General features: G+C 39.0%; 1 protein-coding gene across 1 annotated transcript in view; it reads right to left on the reverse strand.

The window, feature by feature from the left end:
* Positions 1 to 1,225: 1,225 nt before the first annotated feature.
* Positions 1,226 to 16,786, reverse strand: part of gucy2ca (guanylate cyclase 2Ca) — a 48,219-nt gene continuing 32,658 nt past the window's right edge. Inside the window, exons 17-27 of the mRNA XM_062990874.1 lie at positions 15,167 to 15,299; positions 14,296 to 14,433; positions 10,380 to 10,468; positions 8,822 to 8,913; positions 8,360 to 8,518; positions 7,054 to 7,246; positions 6,260 to 6,434; positions 4,224 to 4,322; positions 3,829 to 3,923; positions 2,772 to 2,848; positions 1,226 to 1,940 (exon numbers count right to left, since the gene is read on the reverse strand). Coding sequence (XP_062846944.1) covers positions 1,766 to 1,940; positions 2,772 to 2,848; positions 3,829 to 3,923; positions 4,224 to 4,322; positions 6,260 to 6,434; positions 7,054 to 7,246; positions 8,360 to 8,518; positions 8,822 to 8,913; positions 10,380 to 10,468; positions 14,296 to 14,433; positions 15,167 to 15,299 — 1,425 coding nt within the window. The 3' untranslated portion in view covers positions 1,226 to 1,765. The remainder of the gene's footprint in view (positions 1,941 to 2,771; positions 2,849 to 3,828; positions 3,924 to 4,223; positions 4,323 to 6,259; positions 6,435 to 7,053; positions 7,247 to 8,359; positions 8,519 to 8,821; positions 8,914 to 10,379; positions 10,469 to 14,295; positions 14,434 to 15,166; positions 15,300 to 16,786) is intronic.

Genomic DNA, 16,786 nt, shown 5'->3' on the forward strand with positions numbered 1-16,786 from the left:
TATTATTATAAGTTCACTTTAGTATCCAACAGATATATTGTTAAGCCATTTAAATCGACTGGTATTAAGGCTCCACAGACTTATTTACAAGTGTAAGTTATTTTTATAGCTTTTATGAATCTGGAGACATCACAGAAATTGTGCTGAGGGAAATTTAGAACCCTGTTCCAAGACGTCTGAGGATTAAACCAAAATGCAAGCCTAACAGAACCAGCTTTCATCAGGATAGTGGCCAAATGAGCAAGATATAGGAATTATATTATATAATTATATTATATTATTGAGCCCACATTTTCTCCATGAGTGTTCAGGTTCAGGTGGCTGTTCATAGTGACATGACGTCATGAAATGTGCATGCATTCTTCAGGCTTGAGTGACCAACTGTATATTTTTGCATGCACTGTCTCATTTTTTCTCCCGTTCTATTGTACAAACAATTATTAATAACTTGAGTGTTATTGAAAGTCGTGCCTGTTTGAAATTAATTGTTGTTGTTTTGAGTGAATATGTGGGAGCTGACGGTGCCATGGGAAGAGAATATGGAGGAAGCTGGCCAAATATCAGGAGCTAGTAGAGCAGTGCAGGAGCCAAGCCAGCTGAAGTGGGCTACCGGGGGTTTGCTGGGTGCTCACTCTGTAAAACACTGTCAGGCCTAGGACTAACTGGAGCAGCGAAGTTGAGGGCCATTCGTTCCACCACAGAAGCCACAGAGGAAGCCACACGGTGGCTTTGGATATAGAGGGTGAGCTTGTGGACCGCCGCTGCTGGGGTGCAATCCAGGATCAACCCTGGATGGGTCACCTGGGCGAGGGGGTCTGATGTTGAAAGACCCGAAACCCCCTGTAACCCCAGGAACATCACTGATGATGCATCCCAGCGCACCCAAGAGATGTATTTTGCAACCTGAGTCACCTGCCATTTTCAGCCCTGTTATTAGACACGACTTTCTTTCAATCAGACACAATTTTACTTAATCTGGAGTAAACTGTCATGGGGATTGAGCTAGATAATGAACTGTCTTTATTGATACAGCTGTATCACAACCTGTAAATAAAACCACAGATTTTACTTCATTGTGTACCTCACTACATTTAACCTGTAGTTATGCAGTAATATTTACATGTCAATACACAGCACCTGCATAAGACCCTGTTTATTTTATGATACAGAGAACAAAACTGCAGGTTTAAAAGAACATGTTTTGAACATGTTATTATATGTTGTATTTTTACTGTGCACTTATCTTTTCAGAAATCCACCCTGCCTGCATATGCTATGGTTCCTCACCATTGCACCTTTCAATCTCCTGATTATTGAGTGCACAGTTGTAAGTTCTGAAGCTTCTGAATGAATCAGAATACAACTTATTTTACTATTGTTAGTCTTTACACTTGTCTTTAAACTGGGTTTTATCCTTGTCTCTGATCACTGACCAGAGTTTAGTACATTCTTCCTGTGTTTTTGCTGGTTACTTCTGGGCACTTATTCTTTCAGCTCAGTGATAGATGCCAGTAAGTTGACTGGCTGTTGCTTAATTGCCGCAGGTGTAATAATCTAAGTATGAGGGTTGGTTGGTTATGCCCTGTGATAAACTAGTACCCTGTCCAAAATATCTTTTGACAAGTCAGGAGCGTTTAAGTTAAATTATGCAGGAAACTGGACAACTGTGCTCAGTTTCAGCTGTGATTCTACAGTTATCAGGGCTTCCATCATAGTATTAATGGTTTTGTGTGTGTGTGTACGTGTGAAACAGAGAAAGAAAGAACTATAGGTAAGTGCTTGGGTCAGTCAGGTGTAAGTACTCTGGAAGACCATCGCTGCCTTGTCTCTGGCTCCTGCGCTGGCGTGTGGACAGTGTTTTCCGGATCTCGTTTCCTCGTTTGGAGAGTGTGGACACAATTAAATCAGCCAGGTCCTGCTGCAGCCGCTGAAAATTCTCTCTGAGCGACAGGACACAAGGTTATATACAGTAAGTTTATTACATTTATTAAGTGGTACAGTTACACGATATCAGCTCTATACTCATACATACAAAATAAATAATTATTAGCAATTAGCACAAACATTTCAATGAAAAAGCATAAAGAGCTATTTTCCAATCCTAGGAAGGGAGAATTAGATTAAGAAACTAGAATATAACTGGAACTTTTTTAAGCAACTTTAGGTCCTTGATCATCGACACAAACTAAAGAATATTTGTAATATTTGTATAGTTGAAGAATATTTGTCTGGATGGTGAGATATAATCCATAAACCACCAAAAGTCTCCCATAAATTAGAAGCTGCTGGTATCACTGTCCATTGTCAAGTGAGCTTTACATCACCTTGAGCTTGGTCTGGTGGGGAATATTTCTGATGCATGACATACAAGTTTCTTAAATAAGTATATACATTTTCTCCTAATCTGTACATTGTATGTGATATTTTTGTGATTTTGCTTTACTTTACCCAACCCCATAAGAAATAAAGATATTGACAGCTATGTCTACAGTATAGCTGTATATATGACGGTAGGTCTAATGTTATTCAAGCAATTCATTTTTAACATACAAGGTATATGCATGCCTCTAAATTGAATCTTTTAGGAAATGAAATCTGAAAAATCCCTAATAGCCCTTTCCATTTTTGTATATTTTTATAAAGGTCAGCATGGAAGGAAATTAAAATTAAAACTTCTATAGTCTAAGTCTAACTTCTATAAGTAAGCACTGACCCTTATACAAAAAAAAACCGCCTGATGTGGTCTATAAGAAACGTGGTGCATTTCTTACGCTGTTGGTGGGGTGGGCAGGTTGTACTGCGCTCCTGTTACACCTTTCAGCCAGTAAGTCATCTCCTTTCCTTTACCCTTACAACAAAAAAGAAACAGTCAGTTACAAACACACTGTGTAGTCTTTTACGTTTAAGTGTTTAATGTTAACATTTGTGTGCATGTTTAGTCGCTGCAGCATTTTATATAGTACAGCGACTATAGTGACTATACATTTATTTAAAAAATGTTTGGTAGCCACATATTCAGAGATGTTCTTTATGTGCATAGTTAATGAAGCTGATAACTGACACCACTGCATGACAAAATATGGACATTCGTATTGCCAAAGCTTGGTAACATAATTAGAAAATAAGAAATAAAAAAACAATAATAGTAATAGAAAATATACAATATATAAAAATTACAGATATACATATAATAAATGGGCTCAGTCAGTACCTAGATGGGAAACTGCTTTGGAATACTGAGTGCTGTAAGCTATGTTTTCTTAAATTTCCCCAATGGGGATCAGTGATGGAATCTTAATCTTAAATTCATTGGTTGATTGTTTAATAATATTGCCTTTCTTCTATATTAAATTCTGATTATAATTCTGAACTAGTTAAATATGACAAATATGCAGAAATACAAGAAAACAAGAAGAGGGTAAATATTTTTTGGCTGTAGTGTTTAACCATTTTACTATAATTTAGTAATTGCACTGGGAGCACATTATTTACCAACAAATTTTAACCTTTAACCAAAGCGACTTACATATACGTATACAGTCTGAGCAATTGAGGGTTAAGGGCCTTAACCTAGCAATGTGGCAGTGGTGGGTCTTAAACCAGTCTGGCAGTCTGATTACTAGCCTTAACCTCTAGGCTACAGCATTATGTAAAACATGGTAAAAAACAAGGCTTGATGCCAAAACATTTGAAACAGCACCACTTCTGGAGCCCAGTTGGCTGCCCACACTTGCTGTGTGAACACTTTACCCTGTAAAACTATACACTTTACATTTCTTACAATATTTAGAAATAGCACAAATGAACAGGACATACTGTAACTCTCACCTTAAGGAAGGTCTCTCCTCTTGTCTCATACTCAAACTGGCAGTCTGTCCTCTGTAGGATGTCAATGGTGGACTGACTCACATGGATCCTCAGAGCTGTGTAGAAAGAATGAGGGAAAGAATCACAGATGTACCCATCATGCTAAGTCAACTTACTTTAAGTGTAGGTAGGGTCTATGTTTACATATAGTTTAAAGCCCATAGACTTGAGGAGTGTAAAGACTGTATGGTACAACTATACCACATAAGTTATGTTTCTAGCAGAAAATAGAGAACTGAGATCAGCTAAAGAAATCAAACGTCCTTAAACAGGGCATAATACAATTATTTCCTATTCAATTTAAAACTTAAATGGAATACAACATTTGCTTTGAGTGCTTGTATGTGTCGTCTTACGCAGTCCTGTTGATTCCATTCGAGAGGCAGTGTTTACCGAGTCCCCGAATAAACAGTATCTCGGCATCTTATTCCCCACAACACCTGCAGCACAGGGTCCTGCACACAAATTGTATTTATATTATATTCCAAATTATCATGATGAAATAATGTAATGCATAAATGTCATACAAGTCAGGTTTCTTTTCAAGCTTAAGGACCAAATTGTCCAGTTTTTGCATGCATCACCTTAATCATAAAATTACATTAAGATCACTGGTATATTTAGCAGTAAGTGTTTAGCAACAGCAACAACTCATCATATCACTACGTCTTTATCTTTGCAGTGATTGGCTGCACACTACAATGCTGTCAATCCAGCTTATTCTTGGTCTTCTGAGTCCTTCCACAAGTCCTGTCATAACACTGACTTCAGTGTTGTCATGTGGGTGCTTCATCACATGCCCAAAGTAACAGAACTTGCAAGACTTAATGTGGTTCTGTAGCTTCTTTTCTGTTCTGGCCATCTCGTACACTTGCTCAGCTTGACATTTTCAGCAATTTTCTGATGCACTTCTTCTCGAAAGCCTGATTTCATATTCCTTTTAGTGTCCAGGTTTCACATTCATATGTGGCTACTGGCTAGACCAAGGCTTTCATCATTTATAGCTTGATGATGGTGCTAGACTTCCAACGTGAATACAAATATCACAACAAGAAAAGAAGGAGAAAGTGTTCCTTTCTTGTAGAGCAAATGATAAGCATAATAAGGTTGTATAATCGTGGACTGTGCAACCATATTCCAGCAGCTTCAAATTTATTCAGCTTATATTCCAGCATATTTAAATTTACTGTATTGTTTCTAGTTATAGGATTACATTTGACCATTTGGACACGTTTTCCCTTAGCATATAGAGATAATTACATTTTTCTGGCGTGTTTTGAAACTAGGGTAAGAATGAATGGTGTGAATGTCATCAGGGAGAGAGTTCCAAAGATGTGGGGCAGAGTAGCTAAAAGCTCTAGCCCCCATAGTAGACAGACGGGCCAAAGGAGTAGATTGAGAGTGGAGAGCTTTGAACGTAAGGAGGATTTTGAAATTGATGCAATACTGGACAGGAAGCCAGAGAAGCTGCTTGAGAACTGGAGTAATATGTTCAGTTGAAGGTGTTCTAGAGATAATACGAGCAGCAGAATACTGAACTAATTAAAGCTGATGTATAGCTTTATGAGGTAGACCAAAAAGGAGAGAGTTACAATAATCAATTCAGGATGTGACCAGGGCATGAACAAGAACAGCAGCACTTTTAAGAGAAAGGAATGGACGTAGACGATTTATGTTATGTAGATGGTAATAATTAATATGTGCATGAAATAAAAGGTTGTTATCAAGGATGACACCCAGACTTTTAACATGAGTGGAAGGAGAGACAACTCGATCATCATTGAGAATTTGTTAGATTTAATGTAAGTTTTATTAGCATTTAATTTAAGAAAATTTTAATTAAAAATTTGTTTTAAAGCGTGGGGTATTGTGCAGTTACATAAAAATAATTACTTGGCTGCTAAAACAGTGCAAAGATATGAGCTTAGATTTCCTAAACGGTGAAATGTTTGCTAAATGCTGGTATTTTAAATCTGCAGGCTTATACATGGTTTCCTTCAGTCATTCTGTTGAGCTCTGCATGTGCCATTGCAAACTACACTTACAGTAGCAAGTAAAACTAGAATAGGGTAGAAACTATTGTTCAGGAACCTTCTTTCCATCCCGTTTTTGCTTTTGAACCATACTACAACATTACAAATCATATCAAAGAACCTGTCTAATATGTTATAATAAAAAAATATTGGTATTTGTTATGTTAGCCTAAGACCTATATGTATGGACAAAGTCATTGAGGCAGAAAAGGTTCAGTTCTTGGAAATGTCTCTGTTGTGGACAATGGACTGTAATAAAAAAGAATAACCATTCAAATTCAATATTTTACAAAGCTGACAAAACAGCTATGAAATGCTTTTGTGTGTGTGTGTGTGTGTGTGTGTGTGTGTGTGTATACCTGAATGGACACCTATCCGGATCCACAGCGGTATTCCTGGTAGGTGTCGGAGCTGAAAGGTTCCCATAAACTCCAGAATATCCAGAGCCATGAGACAGATATCCACCGCATGTCTGTTCCCATTCCGCCTGGGCAAACCAGACGCCACCATATACGCATCACCGATAGTCTCCACCTTGAGAGAGAGAGAGAGCATCTCCAAGTTTAATTCGAAATAGGACAATACTGAAAGATGTAGATTCATTGGTTTGTCATTTAAACTTTATTTGTTCTTAGAGACATTTTGGCTTATTGTTATATGAAATTGTGGGTAGTGATTTTCTTATTATTAGATAAAATAATAATATAAACAAATAAAATAAATACATGAAAGTCTTTCTTGTGATAGAAAATCCTGTAAGAAAAAAAGCTGATTTCAAAATATATTCTCTGGCAAAAAGTGGTCCCATCAAGGGAAGCAGGATTCGGCTGGACAGTTGTACCCAGCATACAATGGTTTAACTGTTGTAAAGTATAGGAAGCAACTCTAAAGCCTACTATCACAGGTCAATTAAAAAACAAACATCTTTTTTTCCAAAGTGTATTTTATTATAAATTTAACTGTAAAAGATGCCCCCCTCTTCACCCAAACTAATCATTTTTAATTCCCTTATTGTAGATACACAACTGCAGTTTACAATAACCATTATTAAAATAACTAAAGCTAATGCTTACCATAACCTTTTTTAGAATACCTTTATGATTTTGTCTTAGTACAAAGTATTACAAAGTCCACTTTAAGGTGTAAGGTGTACCTTATAGACATCATGACTGTCGAGGATGCTGTCAAAGTTTTTGTACATGTCATTCAGCATGTCCACCACTTCCATTGGCGTGCTGTAATGGCACAGGGTGGTGAAGCCCACTATATCACTGAAGTATATGGTGACCTCATCAAACAACTCAGGCTCCACGCGACCCGTCTCCTTTAGAGAACGCACCACTGGCCTGTGTAATAGAAAGTAAAATCAGCTTTATACATTAGCCTCTACAAAAAAAAAAACAGATCTCAATATAGATCTCTAACATTGTGTAAGATTGTGTACTTTTCATTTATAAACCTAATTTATTATTGTACTTTTCTGATTAGATTAGATAATGATATGAAGTTTTTGGTTGGTCTTCAGTTTGTTTGATGTTATACACTCACTGAGCACTTTCTTACATACATGTCTGGTACTTATATTTATTGATAATAACAGCTACATCTACCAATCAGATGAGCTCACACTATTATTTAACTAATGCCAAGTTCACACTACACGACTTTCCGAATCGTCAGGTCGCTGTACAGTTCACACTACACAACTGGATCTCTTGTAATCAGGAGTCTTTCAAGTTGGTGAGGATTTCAGACTACACAACTGATCTGTGATAGGGGGTTTCACACTACATGATCTATCACCAACTGAAATCGCATGCGAGCTTCTGTGGTCTCCCAAACTACAGTTTGTCACGAAAACACACGTGAGAAGTGTCCAAAAATGCACATCAACAAGTAGTGAGCGATCAAAGTTTGTGTGCTGATGTGCAGCGTAAAAAATAAATGAATTTGGCTACGCAAACAGCATGGATTGTTCTATAGTGAGTTGGAGGTTAATAAATATTTTTTGCAATGCAACGTTGGTTTTATGTTTTGTAGAGAACGATAAGGTCAGAAATACTGTAAAACTTGAGTGTGTGCCGATGTATTCTGATATAAATTATATTATGCTCCTGTCCCACCTTTTTACACTCCTCCCCTGCATTTCTCCTCACACCGTATCTTAATGGGTGTTTGACATAGCACTCATTGCCAGTTGGCCGACTCATATCCAGATATTTGACATGCTAGATATATTTCTTCAGCCACTCTGATCGAGTTGTTGAGCAATTCACACATAGCGATTGAGAGCCGAGTTTCGATCGCCGAGCAAATGCCAAGTTGCTCCCAAGCCAGCAAATTCAGCGGTGATCAGTCAGCGAGCGAAAATCATGGCAAAAATCATGTAGTGTGAACTAGGCATAACATTCCTGTTTGAATTGAATTGTTTGTGTGAGTGCGTGTGTAAAATAACATACCCTGGCAACAGCATAAAGTTGAGCTGATCTGCTCGGTCCCTCTCGGCCTTGTACAGAGCAGTTCTCTCCTCCACCAGATGCTCCAGGTTGCGTGAGTACATCTGCAGACGTCGGATTAGATTATCCATGTAACTAGCATTAGCCTGATCATGCAGATTACTGTTTATAATACACAAACAAACACACATATACACAACAACTTATTATGTGGGTTGGTTAAATATTGATGTAGTTTCACTAAATCTATAATTAATCTGAGTAAACATTCAATAAACATTGCCATAAAGCAGCATTATGGAAATCCAGACATGGACAACTAATATACAAGACTAAGGGCACACTGGTGAGGAAAAAAGTTCAGTAGAAAGAACCTTGGGGGTAACGTGGATTAGTAACACACAACAATGTGACGATCCCAAAGATATGACAAGGATTTGATGATTTAGGTCAACTTAAACAAACCTGAAAATCTTCCCCAAGGTGTTCTCTATCTTTTTAAAGTCTGGCCTTTTATCCGGATCCTCGTCCCAACAGCTCTTAATCAGCACACACAGCTACAGATAAACAAAGATTCCTTTAGTTATATTTAGTAATAAAGCTTATGACTGGTGTGTTTGTGACTTTTTTTTTATTTATGGCAATCATATTTTTATTTATTATATTTTATATTAGGTGGCCGCTTATGTGACACAGCGGCAAAGTACACCAGCTCACTACTGATGAGATCTGGGGGTCCAGGGTTTAAATCTCAGTGGTGCTATCTGCAGGTGAGGCATCTGCATGGACATAATTGGCTAACGTCTGGGGGGGGGTCGAAACAGCCTAGTGTTCTTTCAGTGCCGGTCCCAAACTCAGATAGAAATAGGAAGGTTGAGTCAGGAAGGGCATCCAGTGTAAAAACTGTGCCAAGTCTGGTATGCGGACCAGATCTGCTGTGGCAACCCCTTATTACAGGAGCAGTCAAAAGACAAAACAAAATGTTTATCAGGACGTGTGGAGCAGCCATAAATTACACTAGCCCACTACTGCTGGGATTCAGGGGTTTTTTATCCCCAGCTGTGCTATCAGCCTTTCGGGAATGTACATACAGACATGATTGGCTATGCCTGTGGGAGAATGGCCAAGATTGTGTTACTGCACTGCACCCAGTGATTCTAAGGAAATCAGACCCAATGTGACCCTGTTCAGGATAAAGAGGCAGAAAAAGATACAAATGGAATGAAATGAAATATTTTATATTATAATTTCATTTTACTGTTATAAATAAAAATTAAATATACACTTCAATAAGAGTAGCCAATCCACAAAGAGTAAACAACAAGATGAAAAAGCTTCTACTAAAAGTAATTATTAAAATATAATATTTATTAAATATAATAATAATTAACTAATTCATATGACTCTAATGCAAAACCTAGTGACTAATTGCAGTCATTTAAATTAATTATGATAGGCTAATATATTTGTAATTAGATGACTATGTAATGATTTTGACAGGCCTAAGAACAAGCTATAATACATTTAAATGAAATAGAAACTATACAAAATCAATCAATTATATATTTAAGATTTGCTATTGAGAGATATTTGTCAATAAACTGTGTTGTATCTATGTAATATGTAATATAAAAACAGTGCTAGATTGCGGTCAGTCCTACCCAGCTTGTTTAGGCTGAGTTAACTGTACTATATTAATTTACTTTTTTCTTCATATCAGTAACAAGTGTGTATATATAGTCAATAAAACTGTTGATTAATATCCACTAATACAGTGTAATTCATACATTCATTCTTAGCCAATCATGTCTGTATGTAGACATTCATTCACTGTCTGTTTTACCACCACTTTATCCTGGTTCACTGGGTGAAATGCAGGGAGCAACCCGGACAGGCCGCCAGTCTATCAGTACAATTTTTCTCAACAAATTAAATACTGAATTTAATCTATGAAACAATAGTAAATCTTAAAATGTAAAGTTGCAAACCAGTGTAGTATAAATAATTAAAGACGTTTTTTTACCTCCACTTCCCTCTCTCCTGCAGTCTCAAAGTTGAGATCTGGTCTAAAAACGTTGGGTCCAGTTGGGCACTGAACTCGGTACAGTTTTTCTACAGAGTGTAATAGAGAAGACAGGAATGGCAGTGAGGTGAATGGTGCATTTTAAAAAAAATTGAAACATCTATAAAAAAGTCTATGTAAAAAAATAAATAAAAATTTTAAATAATGTTTTTAAAATAATTAAAACCAGCTCTGTAAATAACGTTTCATACTTCAGGAGTTTTTATTGCCAACTTATAAACCATCATCCACTTCAGCCTTTCAGCTGATAAAGTTTCTGCTTATGTAAGAGAGTCAGAGACTAGGCTCAAAGTAAATTTGGCAACAAAACTAAGCAGAATTTGACATAATTTCCACCAAAATTCTTTTTATTTTACTGGTGGGGTTTATAAGGCAGGACTAATTTGCCAGTTTTAACCTCTCTGGTAGCGCAGCAGTCCAGTGCAGTAGCTTATTATCTCAACATCCCATGTTCAAGACGTGGCTGTGTAACCTGCATTATCAGGCCTCTACGGACACAGTTGGGTAAGCAATAAGAAATTAGACATGAGTAATTTGGAAAAAAGGTCAAATTAATAAACATATATTAAAAGTCTCACAGTCCATTTATCACTTTCTGAGAATTATTCATACATTTTGATATTACATCATTACCATGCATTGCTTTATCACCATTTACACTGATCAGCCATAACATTAAAACCACCTCCTTGTTTCTACACTCACTGTCCATTTTATCAGCTCCACTTACCATATACAGTGTATCACAAAAGTGAGTACACCCCTCACATTTCTGCAAATATTTTATTATATCTTTTCATGGGACAACACTATAGAAATAAAACTTGGATATAACTTAGAGTAGTCAGTGTACAACTTGTATAGCAGTGTAGATTTACTGTCTTCTGAAAATAACTCAACACACAGCCATTAATGTCTAAATGGCTGGCAACATAAGTGAGTACACCCCACAGTGAACATGTCCAAATTGTGCCCAAAGTGTCAATATTTTGTGTGACCACCATTATTATCTAGCACTGCCTTAACCCTCCTGGGCATGGAATTCACCAGAGCTGCACAGGTTGCTACTGGAATCCTCTTCCACTCCTCCATGATGACATCACGGAGCTGGTGGATGTTAGACACCTTGAACTCCTCCACCTTCCACTTGAGGATGCGCCACAGGTGCTCAATTGGGTTTAGTCCATCACCTTTACCTTCAGCTTCCTCAGCAAGGCAGTTGTCATCTTGGAGGTTGTGTTTGGGGTCGTTATCCTGTTGGAAAGCTGCCATGAGGCCCAGTTTTCGAAGGGAGGGGATCATGCTCTGTTTCAGAATGTCACAGTACATGTTGGAATTCATGTTTCCCTCAATGAACTGCAGCTCCCCAGTGCCAGCAACACTCATGCAGCCCAAGACCATGATGCTACCACCACCATGCTTGACTGTAGGCAAGATACAGTTGTCTTGGTACTTCTCACCAGGGCGCCGCCACACATGCTGGACACCATCTGAGCCAAACAAGTTTATCTTGGTCTCGTCAGACCACAGGGCATTCCAGTAATCCATGTTCTTGGACTGCTTGTCTTCAGCAAACTGTTTGCGGGCTTTCTTGTGCGTCAGCTTCCTTCTGGGATGATGACCATGCAGACTGAGTTGATGCAGTGTGCGGTGTATGGTCTGAGCACTGACAGGCTGACCTCCCATGTCTTCAACCTCTGCAGCAATGCTGGCAGCACTCGTGTCTATTTTTTAAAGCCAACCTCTGGATATGACGCCGAACACGTGGACTCAACTTCTTTGGTCGACCCTGGCGAAGCCTGTTCCGAGTGGAACCTGTCCTGGAAAACCGCTGTATGACCTTGGCCACCATGCTGTAGCTCAGTTTCAGGGTGTTAGCAATCTTCTTATAGCCCAGGCCATCTTTGTGGAGAGCAACATTTCTATTTCTCACATCCTCAGAGAGTTCTTTGCCATGAGGTGCCATGTTGAATATCCAGTGGCCAGTATGAGAGAATTGTACCCAAAACACCAAATTTAACAGCCCTGCTCCCCATTTACACCTGGGACCTTGACACTTGACACCAGGGAGGGACAACGACACATTTGGGCACAATTTGGACATGTTCACTGTGGGGTGTACTCACTTATGTTGCCAGCTATTTAGACATTAATGGCTGTGTGTTGAGTTATTTTCAGAAGACAGTAAATCTACACTGCTATACAAGCTGTACACTGACTACTCTAAGTTATATCCAAGTTTCATGTCTATAGTGTTGTCCCATGAAAAGATATAATGAAATATTTGCAGAAATGTGAGAGGTGTACTCACTTTTGTGATACACTGTAGGAGCACTTTGTAGTTCTACAATTACTGACTGTAGTCCATCTGTTTCTCTGCATGCTTTGTTAGCCCCCTTTCATGCTGTTCTTCAATGGTCAAGACCCTCCTGGGATGACCACTACAGAGCAGGTATTATTCGGGTGGTGGATCATTCTCAGCACTGCAGTGACAATGACATGGTGGTGGTGTGTTAGTGTGTGTTGTGCTGATATGAGTGGATCAGACACAGCAGCGCTGCTGGAGTTTTTAAATACCGTGTCCACTCACTGTCCACTCTATTAGACACTCCTACCTAGTTGGTCCACCTTGTTGATGTAAAGTCAGAGACGATCGCTCATCTATTGCTGCTGTCTGAGTTGGTCATCTTCTAGACCTTCATCAGGGTCACAGGACGCTGCCCACGGGGCGCTGTTGGCTGGATATATTTTTGGCGGTTGGGGGACTATTCTCAGTCCAGCAGTGACAGTGAGGTGTTTAAAAACTGCATCAGCACTGCTGTGTCTGATCCACTCATACCAGCACAACACACACTAACACACCACCACCATGTCAGTGTCACTGCAGTGCTGAGAATGATCCACCACCTAAATAATACCTGCTCTGTGGTGGTCCTGGGAGAGTCCTGACCATTGAAGAACAGCATGAAAGGGGGCTAACAAAGCATGCAGAGAAACAGATGGACTACAGTCAGTAATTGTAGAACTACAAAGTGCTCCTGTATAGTAAGTGGAGCCGATAAAATGAACAATGTGTGTAGAAACAAGGAGTTGGTTTCAATGTTATGGCTGATCGGTGTATAGTAATAGTATAAGTTGTATCCTACATCTTGTTCCAAGTTTAATTAACAATGACACATTAGAATCCTGTACAAAAATCTTTCTTACAATTAGATTATAAACAATCCTAGATTACACTATTTTGTCACTTGTACCATAACCAGACAGTATTTATTTAAAGTATCCTCCTGGCCACCCAAGAAGGATGGACCCTGCTGAGTCTGGTTCCTCTCAAGGTTTCTTCCTGTAATTTTCAGGGAGTTTTTCCTTGCCACAGTCGCCCTCGGCTTGCTCAACAGGGGTTTTTTGTATCTGTTGGTCCTGGATTTTGTAAAGTTGCTTTGAGACAATGTCTATTGTAAAAAGCGCTATATAAATAAAGTTGACTTGACTTGACTTGACTTGACAGTGGGAGCTGCTGTTACAGAGGCAATAAGGTGAATCCCCACCCAGGTTTTACTCCCTCAGACATAACCAATTGTGTCTGTCAGCACATCTGGTGCCACTGCTGAGACTCAAATCCAAGACTAGAGTCTTGGTGGTGGCAGCCTATCATATTAGATTGCTGGACTGCTGAGCCACCTAAGCATCAGGCTTCATGTATATTTATATTCCAGTTTATTTCTAATTTATTTACCAAGTATTTTAATTTTGTCTTTTAACATTTATACTTTAATTTGGATCTTACACAGCTTCAGCTTAACCTAGAAGATCCAAGGTTCAGAGGTTCAGGTGTAAGATGTGTTATAGATGTTACCTGATATATCAGAGCAGCTTTCTGTGTAGAAAGGACACTTTCTCAGCATGATCTCATGAGCAATGATAGCGAAACTGTACACATCGCCTTTCTGAGAGGTTCCCAGCACTCGCATGTGTTCAGGAGCCGTCCACAGATCTGATATGAGAGAAGAAAAACAGGGAAAAAGTGATTTGCTCAAATGAACTCTAATTGTTCGGGTGATGCAGTGGTGTAATAAGTAATAAGTCTTGGCCACCGGTGTGTAACTGCATTACAGCCACCTAAGTAACTGCATTTCGTCCTAATCATGTACATGGTTTTGAATGACAATAAAGCTGAGTCTGAGTCTGAGTCTGGTCTGCCTCTCAACAGACACAACGGGCCATTCTGTGCATTGGGTGCAAAAGACAGTGCAGATTTGTTTAAATAGTAAATGTCAATTCATAGTGCTTTACAGTAAAAGTAACAATAAGAAATTCAATCTAAACACATTCATATTAAATTAATTAATTAATGAAAGAATACAAATAAAGTCACTGACACATCGGGATCTAAAGCTAATCATGTTCAGAGTTATCTGTTGCAAGTCTTGTTGATTTATGTATCTGTGGAAAATTCCCCTCCAATAAAAAACTTGTATAACACAACCGCTGAGATTCGAACCTGGTCTCAAACAGATGAGACTGTGGTCTCACAACAGACATGATTCACTATGTCTGGGGAAAAGGAGGGGTTGGCCAAAGCCCTGTGATGGATTGATGCCCTGACCAGGGTATTATTTGCTTTATACCCAGTGTTCCTGACCAGGACCTGCATTGACCCAAACCAAGACAAAGCGGTTGATGTACAATGTAATGAAAAAAAAAGAAAATATTAAAGCATTACAAACCTTTACTAGGTGTAAGAATAGTGTTACAGCCAAAATCTGTGATTTTCACCACCATACGGTTGTCCACCACACAGTTAGTGGATTTGAGTCTGCCATGCGTCTCTATGTTACTGGAGTGCAGGTAAGACATACCCTGATATCAAAGGGGAGAGACAACATAGAAAACATTTATTATCAAGTACATTTATTTTTGTTTTAGTTAAAGCTTATACACCAATCAGGCATAACATTATGATCATAATATTGTGTTGGTTCCCCTTTTGCTGCCAAAACAGCCCTACAACTGTGATGCACTGTGTATTCTGACACCTTTCTATCAGAACCAGCATTAAATTCTTCAGTTATTTAAGCTACAGTAGCTCGTCTGTTGGGTCGGACCACACGGGCCAGCCTTCGCTCCCCACCTGCATCAATGAGCCTTGGCCGCACCAGTTTACCACTGTTCCTTCCTTGGACCACTTTTGATACATACTGACCACTGCAGACCGGGAACACCCCACAAGAGCTGCAGTTTTGGAGATGCTCTGAACTAGTCGTCTAGACATCACAATTTGGCCCTTGTCAAATTCGCTCAAATCCTCACGCTTGTCCATTTTTCCTGCTTCTACCACATCAACTTTGAGGATAAAATGTTAACTTGCTGCCTAATATATCCCACCCGCTAACAGGTGCAGTGATGAAGAGATAATCAGTGTTATTCACTTCACCTGTCAGTGGTCATAATGTTATGCCTCGTCGGTGTAACATTATGCTTTATGTGAGTTACCAACCCTGCATCTCATTCCTTTTTTTACTCTTTTTAACTTCAAAATTCAGAAGTAAATTTAAACTAATCCTGCAACTGTTAAGTGTTACAGGCCTGAAAAACTTTGGGGAAAGAACAAAAACATTCCAGTGATGATGTTTAATTACAAAGTTGTTTGGGAAATTATGCTAACCCACTAGATAAGTCTGAAAATCATGGTGTAAATAGGAGTTTAAGCTAGTTTTACACCCATCAAAGATTTTGGACCAGTGTGTTAAATAGCGCCCTCCAGCAACATCATTAAAACACTAACTGAGGAAGAATTGTATTCTATCTGTCCATTACAGGTCCAGAGTTTTGTAGAATTATTGCCATGGCACATTAAAGATGTTCTGGCAGATCGTGGCCTACACTTGACCACAATGTGCAAAATGATTTCAGCTTCAACATGTGTTTACTACTGTCATCAAGGTAACATCGATTTGCATCTTTTTATAAAACATTTTATCATTGTATCCACTCTGGGAAGCTTTGGCGACATCTGGTGAAGCTGAAAAGAACTGCCCCAGTTTTTTCCTCCAATAGCTTAGCCATTAGATCTCCTCCATTACTGATTAGGCACACCTGATTCCAATCTGCTCATCACCACTCTACCTTCAAAAGCCTCTGGTTTCTCTCCAATCCACACCAGATCGTCTGTTGATGCCACAGCTATTGTGCAGCTTGCTGAAATTGAGCACATCTTATTTTTGGTTTTCCTGGATGCCCTGTTTCTTTTTGTTCCTGGACTCAAGCCTTCACCTCTCCTGGATCCCCTGTTCCTCACTACCTTCCTCCTCTCCTGTCTCGTGTTCCCGCCGGTTCCTCCTTGCCTC

Source organism: Trichomycterus rosablanca, chromosome 2, assembly GCF_030014385.1.
Source record: "Trichomycterus rosablanca isolate fTriRos1 chromosome 2, fTriRos1.hap1, whole genome shotgun sequence".
NCBI classification, from domain to species: Eukaryota; Metazoa; Chordata; class Actinopteri; order Siluriformes; family Trichomycteridae; genus Trichomycterus; species Trichomycterus rosablanca.